The sequence below is a fragment of the Homalodisca vitripennis genome, chromosome 1 (genome assembly GCF_021130785.1).
Source record: "Homalodisca vitripennis isolate AUS2020 chromosome 1, UT_GWSS_2.1, whole genome shotgun sequence".
Taxonomy (NCBI): Eukaryota; Metazoa; Arthropoda; class Insecta; order Hemiptera; family Cicadellidae; genus Homalodisca; species Homalodisca vitripennis.
Window position 1 is genome coordinate 72452075 of NC_060207.1, and position 9036 is coordinate 72461110.

The following is a 9036-nucleotide window of genomic DNA, read 5'->3' on the forward strand; positions in this document are numbered from 1 at the left end:
TGTATAGTACAATGGAACCAGAAAACCTTTTGTTGAGGGGGTCATGGTGAAAATCAGCTCAACATGTAGTGTCCACAAAAGGGAAATATGTATTAGAACTTGAGGTATGGTTGAAAACAATGTACAACCTTACGGGCACAATGTCGGTGTCTGCAACTGATTTTTTAGAATAACTAAGGCTTATCATCCAAAATATTGAAACGCTTAATAAATTATTCAAAAAATTATAAAGAAATTAATTTTATACCTTGGAAATACCTAATATAATACAAAGCATTGATACATTACATTACTGCATTATTACATTTATGCATTATTGGTATATTGTGTTTTTCAGAGTGCTGTAATCTTGCAAGGTAGTAAGTATTCTAGTAACATGATAGAGCTGAGGTCACCAACCTTGGTCAAGAAATTTGAAATCAAGTAGTTGAAGGCCTTTCACATGTTGAAAAATACACTATGATGAAAAGTAGAGTTAATAATGGGAATAGAAATTGCTGGAAGAATTTACTCACTTAATGAATAACCCAAGCAAGTTTTTGTTTTCTTGTTAAACAAAGTAACAATTTTTTTATATAATTTTAAAAAATAATAAAGAATCGTGTGCTGCAGATTTGTGAAAAATGAGAGCAGAAGGCGTCAAAGCTGTTTATTACATTAATAAGTTTGTTATATGATAGAAGATATTAAACAAATATTTCCAAGTCCCTTCTATAAAATTAATAATTTTTCAAATTTGTTATTAAAGTTTGTTGCAATTTGTTGCCATAATTAAATAGAGATAATTTTATGCATAGAGAGGACCACACCACATACCAGCCGACAGTTCTATTCAAGCGGACCAGGCACCACAAAGGGTCCATCTACTGCATGGCATGGACACCTATCGGGGATCTTATGGCCACAGGAAGCAATGACAAGACTGTCAAACTTATGAAGTTCAACCCTGAAACCTCCAACCTTGAAGGTATTGTATTTTTATCTAGAAGGTGTAAATCTTTGCTTATATCATAATGTTGGCAAGGAGGTTATTTACTAAATCAATGTACACAGGTCAAGAGATTGAGCTGACTATGCATGACGGAACAGTACGTGATGTTTGTTTTCTGGAGGATACAAGCAACAAGTCAAGTTTGCTGATCAGTGGAGGTGCTGGAGACTGCAAGATCTACAGCACAGACTGTGCCACTGGCCAGCCATACCAAGCTCTCAGCGGACACTCAGGTATGTTTAGCGATATCTTGAGATGATTATAGTATACAATTTGTAGTCCAAAATTGTAGAAAGACGGAACTATTTAACCTATACTAGATTGATAACAATTAGTGTTTCATGAATCGAGATAACACAGTACTTATAACTCACCTTTAATATGTAATTTGCTGTATTTGTGTTGTAAAATTCTCTAACAGAAACTATTTTTATTTTTTTACACTTGATTAATAATTTTGTAAAAATAAATATTTGGAATAAAATTCTAACTATACAATAAAGGATGGGTTTAACATAAATAGATCAGTGAGAAATATATATATATATATATATATATATATATATATATATATATATATATAAATAATATCAATATCTTTGTTTGCATCAAATTAGTACTCTGTCCTGGTCTGGAACTGCAGTTCAAACTGTATAGAATGTAAACATTTTGATGAAAATATTATTGTTTTATTTTAATTGTGTATTGTATTACTGAAATGGTGAGTATGAAATGTTACTGGGTAATGGGCATTTATCTTCATCCAATATGTATCTAAATATCCGTTCATATTCCTCCATCATCAATGAAGAACTTACAATATAGAACGATGACCACAACTCTTACTATTTTCCTGACTTGTTGAACACCAGTAATTGTTAAAGTTATCTATTACTTTACTGAACAAAAAAATTATTACTGGTTTATAGAAATATAGAAAGAAATGACAAACATTTTTTTATAAATGTTTTTGTCTAGTTACAAAGAAAGTTACAATTTCAGCAATGTTCAGCAATATTTCTGAAAGTTCAGATCCACTATCCCCATCTTACAAATTAATTGTCAGAGAACTGGAATCCAAATTAAATAGTCTAGACTTACAAGACATGTTAGAAATAGTATGTGATCGAACACATTGAGCACTCTTTGTATAACTGTTGCAGGACACGTACTAACACTGTACAACTGGGGTGGAGCAATGTTTGTGAGTGGCTCCCAGGACAGGACTGTGCGCTTCTGGGACCTGCGGACCAGAGGCTGTGTCAACGTTATCACACCTGCCACATCTCCCTCCTCACGGGTACTTCTTTACTTATACAACTTTAATTGAGGAGCTTTTACAATAACAAAACAAGCATAACAGGATTTCAGAAATTTGTTATCATTCTATGTTACTAAAGGTATAACACAATGTTTATAGAGTTGGAATCTATCCTCTTCACCAGGTGGGGGGTATTAATACATATCATATACATACCGCTCACCTTACAAAGAGGATAGATTCCAAGCCTCAAAACGTTGTGTTATACCTTTTGTTACATATAATAATGGCAAATGTCTGAAATCCTGTTATCCTTTCAAACCTTCCATCATTAATAAAACTTAAACAAAGAAGGCATTCTACAATGTTGTGACAAGCTTGGTTAACAATAAATAACGGTAATAAACTGATTTAATGGTATCGATGATGCCAACAAAACTCTTACCAACAAATCCAAAAAAAGTAACTTCATCACATAAATGTAATTGTGTGACTAGATTAAATGTTATGTGATTCTAGTCAGTTTCTTTACCGTTTGTTCTGTGATTTCCTTGTTGGCATAATAGTTAGTTACCATTAAGGCCAATATAAACATTTAGTTTTACCTTTAATTTTGACCTTATCATCCCAAAATCAATATAGTTGTTTCTTGAACCAAGAAAGGTGCAATAAATGTGTAAATTAATAAAACAAATGTACCTATGTATTATTAGACTAAAGGTAAAAACAAAGTGTGTTTTTAAGTAAGTTCCATTTTAATACATAAAAAACAAGCATACTTTTAGCATTAATGTTATTTTTATATGAAAGCCCACACTTTTATCTACATTCTTACTTAACTTTCTCCAATATTAAGCACTTATTATATAAAAAGAAACCTATCATTGTCATAGAAGTATGCTGTCTTATTTAAAAGCGACTGCAAACTGCAACATAATCATTTTGATGTTATTGTTGTGATTGCGACACTGATCTTCAAGATGCTTCTTCAGTTGCAAATACAGTGTGAATGGATTTTGTCATGCAGTATATCAAAAATTTAATAGAGAATACTTCTTGATACTGCAGGAAAATCTTCTAATAACGAAGATATTGTGTTAATTTTCTTTTACTCTCTACAAAAAATTGTCAGTGATTCGATAATTGGGAAACTTGGTTGTTCCACTGTGCTTAAAGATTGTGTCTAAAACATCAAATTGCAATAAATTGTGCACATTTTGAGACAATAAGAATACCTCCTTACGTAGTTTACACTATATGTATTAGTCTATCTGTCTCTGAGATTAAAACGATGTAAATAGTTCATTTTGAACTTCTTCATCACCGATATTTTTATGTCTTCATACGAACATGACTCCATATTCCAGGAATCAAGTCTGTGACAGTGTCAGATTCCATACACTGTAATAAGAGGAAGAGAACTGGAGTTGAACTCAACAATTACATAAATAACCATAATTCTACAAAACAATTATGAACAGAAAAAGTAAAATAAATGTTTTGAAAACTAAGAATACGAAATAGAACGAGTTGTCTCTGTGGTTGTGGAAAACAAAATGTAGACTATTTTGTTGCATTTAGTGTCATATTGCTAACTAATCCTAATAATATTTTAAGTATGAATATTATGTTTGGATATTTCGGTTTTTGGACGTTTGATAGTTGATCACACAAAATCAAGTGGACAGATTTAGATAAAATTTGGCATGGATATAGATTAGCTATCAGAATAATACATAGACTTATTTTAATCTGAAAATACTACTCACCATTAAATAATTTATATTTTCATGTCATCATAGTGTGCTGCAAATAATAATTATTAAAATCTTTTTGTTTGTTATGGATACTCAGTAGCTGAAGGAACCAAAAAGGAGAGACTGGGGGTACTAATATGACTCAAACCCCATTCATTTTGTGACTACAATTTGGTGAAACATACAAGCGCAGTGAGTTCATTACCATTGAAAATGGAATCAAAAAGCAATGCACCATACACAAAAGTGGAATTTTTATGGCAAAAAACTATTAAAGGATCCGTTTTGAACTGAAGGAGACATACATGATTCTTGGGCTGAAACAAGAAATAGGATAATATAGATTGAAAAGGAAGTGCACACAGTGCATCGTATCAGATTTAAAGATTAATAACTTTACTTAAAGACAGCAAGCTGGATGGCCCACAAAGTAGCAATGCATTTCATGTTAGGGTTTTAAAATGATTATAAATATTATTAGCACATCAAAATGGTTCAAAAAGGTTTACTGAAGAGTAAGACACTTCTATCATTTATATCAAAGTAGTGTTGCAAATTCCAGAAGAAGACATTTTTTGATCGATGTTGGTTTCTTAACTGAACTACAACTCAACTCACTCAACTCAACTTATCCTTATTGTGACAGTTTACAAAAGCTGTGTAATAGTGTCAATAAATACAATTCGTAATAAGCATAACAGAACACTTCCTAGAAGGTAAAATAAATGTTCCTTAGTTACTAGTTATTAATTATAATATAGATGCAACTTAGTTGTCCTCCTCATCTTACAAACTATACAAATAACCCTCTTTGCTCTTAACTGTGTAAAAAAAACCCGATGCTGTAACAACGCCGCTGCAAAAGATGTCTCTTTACACTCCTTCCAAACAACTGAAAGGACTTCTCGGCTTCAAGCTCCTCCAGCGGCGCATTGTAAAGCCTGATTTCATTAAAATGAGGATGATGGTCAAAGAAAATAGTTCTGTGTTTGGGGATGGGAATTTTTTAATATTCCTGGAGATGTAATAATTACAATTATTGTGTGTCGGTAGGTCTGGTTTGAACAAGATCATGTTATTGTGGACAAATTTAACAACATGGAAAATATAAATGGATGTATAGGTTAGAGTTTTATTTTTCTTAAAAAGAGGTTTCCTTAAAAAAGTACGCTGTGACCTTTTTTAAGATGGCTCTCACTGTTTTTTTTTTTTTTTTTTTTTTTTTTTTTTTTGGAGCCTGAATATTAGTTTAGTTCTTGTGCATTCAGAGCCTCAAATTTCAACAGCATTTGGTAATAATGGATATACAATGCCATAATAAGCTTCTAACAATAGTTCAGTGTCAGCAAAAGCAGACAAGCACTTCAGTACAAAACTTCCCAAGCTGATTCTCCCACAGACAGCAACAACTTGAGAACTTGAGAGGAAAGATTCAGGTTTCTGTCGATGAAGATACCAAAGATTAAGCAATGACAAGAAGAAACATCATCTTCTCCAATTCGGAACCTCACGAAACCGTCATCGACAGAACCCACAATCTTGAAATCAACAATATCTTATATCTATAAATCACTACATTTTCTTGATTGTGGCGAGAAGGCAAACTCAACTGAGCGATGGAAATATAATTCATTTGAAATACATGGGCTCTTGCCAGCGTAAAACCTGAATAATAAGAGCCAGTTGCAATTTGTTTAGCACATGATTCACTTTAACGTAAAGGCTGGAATAATATCTACTTGATACATTTTATTTCTGCACACTGGCCTTAAATATGTCAAGTGTTACTGAAATCATTGGAGCCATTCTATCAAATACCATTGAATGTTGTAGAAAAATTAATTTTTAAATATTAAAACTGTTTAACTCTCTAACTTCAGCGTCTCAAAATACTACTCTTTAGGCCTATAGAATAAGTATATCCCAATTGTTCAACAGAACATTGCGTTTTAGGCTATGGGTTACTGTTAGTAATATATAATTACAGACATATTGAATTAAATCATATGCTTTATAACACCTGAAGCAAACTTTTTAGGTTATACAAAAGAAACATTAAGAACATAGTGTTAATCAGTAAAATCGGCAAACCACAAAAATCAAATGATATTTTAATATTAGACCATTTAAATTCGATACTTCTCTGAAAGATCCAGTTTAGATGTTGAAAGGAGTGATCTTGGAAACTAAGTAAACTGTTGTGTGCCACAGCAAGGATCGCCAGTGGCTGCGGTGTGTGTAGAGCCTAGCGGACGTCTACTGGTGTCTGGACATGAGGATGCATCTTGCGTCCTGTACGACATCAGGGGCGGTCGCACACTGCAGTGTTTTAAGCCTCACACCTCTGATGTGAGATCCATCCGCTTCTCTCCCAGCGCTTACTACCTGCTCACTGCTGGCTATGACAACAGGATAGTCCTCACCGACTTACAAGGTACACCACCGTCTCAAAGAAACCCATCAAATCGATTATAATTCAAGTGGAAAGTAAATACAATAATAAGAAAGTGGTTAAAACAATATCAGAAATACAATTGATTAGTTATAGTTAATTTTTTATTATTGCTAATATATGGTATCTGCATATTTTCTGTACACTATCATTATTGTTTTACATTCTCAATCTGTTGTTTTAAACACAACACAACATTACATTGTGTAAAGCTTATATTAGAAGTAATTATCGGACCATGGACCAGCATTTTATTAGTTACTATAGTCCTTTAAAATACTTTTACAAACTCTGGAAATCGGTTTCTTATACAAAAAATGTTAATATATATATATATATATTATTTTTTTTTTTTTTTTTGGAGTAACTCATAGCAATTTACATTCATTATTTCAGCTCATCAACAAGTAATCCATGTAAACTAAATGAAATAGACATGTATGATTTTGGTAAAAGGTTATCCAATGATTTATGTTTGTGTTTTTCTTATTTTTGAGGAGTTATTTTTAGAAGAGAATATTTTGAATTTACAATGTAAATGCTATAATGAATTTGTTTTAAAAAGAGTCTTAAAAAGATTACAATCCTCATTATTTATAAAATGTTGGTTCAGAACTTAGTTTTATTACATACAGAATTTTACAGATTTTTTAAAGTGGTTGTGCCATTTTAAAGACTACGAAAATCTAATAAAAACATAAAATTAATATTTGTGTAATGAAACATTCAATACTAATATTTCTAACATTACTGCTAACAAAGATACTTTCATGTGTTACTTATAATATACTGTACAACTGTTGTTATTGACAATGTTTTCTTTACATATTTATATAAATACTTAAAATAAATTTTCAATAGAATCATACTTGATATGTGTAATGTAAACAATGTTTCTTAAAACCTTTATCACTTGCCAAAAACCAGACTAAAAAGTAACTGACACAATATACTAAATTAAGTAAAATCTTCTTTGTTTGAAGGTTATTTTTGACGATGGAAGGATTGTGAAGGAAAAATCCTGTTTCCTTCAAGTAAAATCTAAATATTATTATTCAAAAATCTCCTTTTTTACCATCAAAATTGGCAATGTTTTAAATTGTGGCAATCAAAGTATTAAACTGCAGTTGAACTTTGAATCAGTGATAGAGTAAATCTAATAGAGTAAATTTAATAGAGTAAATTTAAAATAATTGAACCTGATCTTGTCTCTAAGCAGGTGACCTGACAGCAGCACTACCCAGCGTGGTAGTCGCACTACATCAAGACTAGATTATCTCGGGTCACCCCTGCCTTTTAAGTAATTTTCTCTAATAGAGTGTTTTAACCTCATCTTGTCTCTCCGCAGGTGACCTGACAACAGCACTACCCAGCGTGGTAGTCGCACAACATCAAGACAAGGTTATCTCGGGACGTTGGCACCCCTCCGAGTTCTCCTTCCTCAGTACAAGTGCTGACAAGACAGCCACTCTGTGGGCTCTACCACCTGTCTAACCATCTTTGTAACATTTTATTTTACTTTTAATATTGTTAACAACTTACCAACCATTGTTAGATAACTGTACATTTGTGTTTGTTATACTTCTAAAGTCCTCTTGTATTCTGTTCTGTTTGTAGCTATTTATTACTTATTTACACAAATCGTTTTGTATTTGATAAAACCTGTTAATACTGTTATTTTTTTTTATTAGGCTCTGTGAACAATGCAGACTTTGATTTATTTGTTTTACACAAATCTATCCAGTCAATGTAATAGCTTTGACATTGTTACTTTGTCGCCTGTACAGCATTGCCAACCATACAAAATACGCTTTGTGATAAACCGATCGTGTAGTAGTGGTAAGCTTCTTCTTGTATGGTAGAGTTTGTTTAGCTGTACAGTTGGATATTGATTATTGAAATGATATTATTTTGTTAAACAATATTGTATAAGGGTAAAAGTACCCAAAAGTAAATGTAAATCTTTCTTTGCTCGCTGTAAATTGCATGCTTTTGTACATTATTGCTACTCTGCGATCATTTAATATATTTATATGAGAGACAGAACTAAACCAAAGTGTTTTTACATAAGTCTGAGGCTCTGTGAGGGAACCATAAATTGGTCTATTTTTATAGATTTAACTCCGACTCTTTGTATTTTCTACACTGTGTAAATAATGTTTTTTATATTTCTTTACTTTATAGACATCAGAATAGAAGTGGGAAATAAAAAAAAATCTGTTATTGTTTAATATCAGTTATTTTTATTGTTTTGAAATGTCATGATTAATACTCTACAAATATTTTTCTTTCTGAATATAATTATTCTCTTTACAAATAACATAATATTAAATTTTTGAATATATCTGTTTAAGAATGTTGTTCTTAGTTTCATTTTTACAGTTATTATTGTAGTTTTGTATTGTAAAATAAATGTTTAATCAACATAGTTTGTTAAAATTATTCCTTTACATGCGAAGAACTTATCTTTTAGCATTACTGTCATCACACAACGTCTTTACTTAGCACAAACTCTGCTCGGTTGTCAATCCAACTATCATAAGTGAAGTGTTGTTTACAGTGGGGTATTGTGTTT

General features: G+C 31.6%; 1 protein-coding gene across 2 annotated transcripts in view; it reads left to right on the forward strand.

Annotated features, from left to right (window-relative positions):
- The window catches only part of LOC124364440 (WD repeat-containing protein 47), a 327293-nt gene extending 318561 nt beyond the window's left edge, over window positions 1–8732 (forward strand). For both annotated transcript variants that reach the window (XM_046819939.1, XM_046819945.1), the window contains 5 exons: window positions 798–967; window positions 1054–1224; window positions 2155–2291; window positions 6221–6443; window positions 7810–8732. In XM_046819939.1, coding sequence (XP_046675895.1) covers window positions 798–967; window positions 1054–1224; window positions 2155–2291; window positions 6221–6443; window positions 7810–7955 — 847 coding nt within the window. In that variant the 3' untranslated portion in view covers window positions 7956–8732. The remainder of the gene's footprint in view (window positions 1–797; window positions 968–1053; window positions 1225–2154; window positions 2292–6220; window positions 6444–7809) is intronic.
- The last annotated feature ends 304 nt before the right edge of the window (window positions 8733–9036 follow it).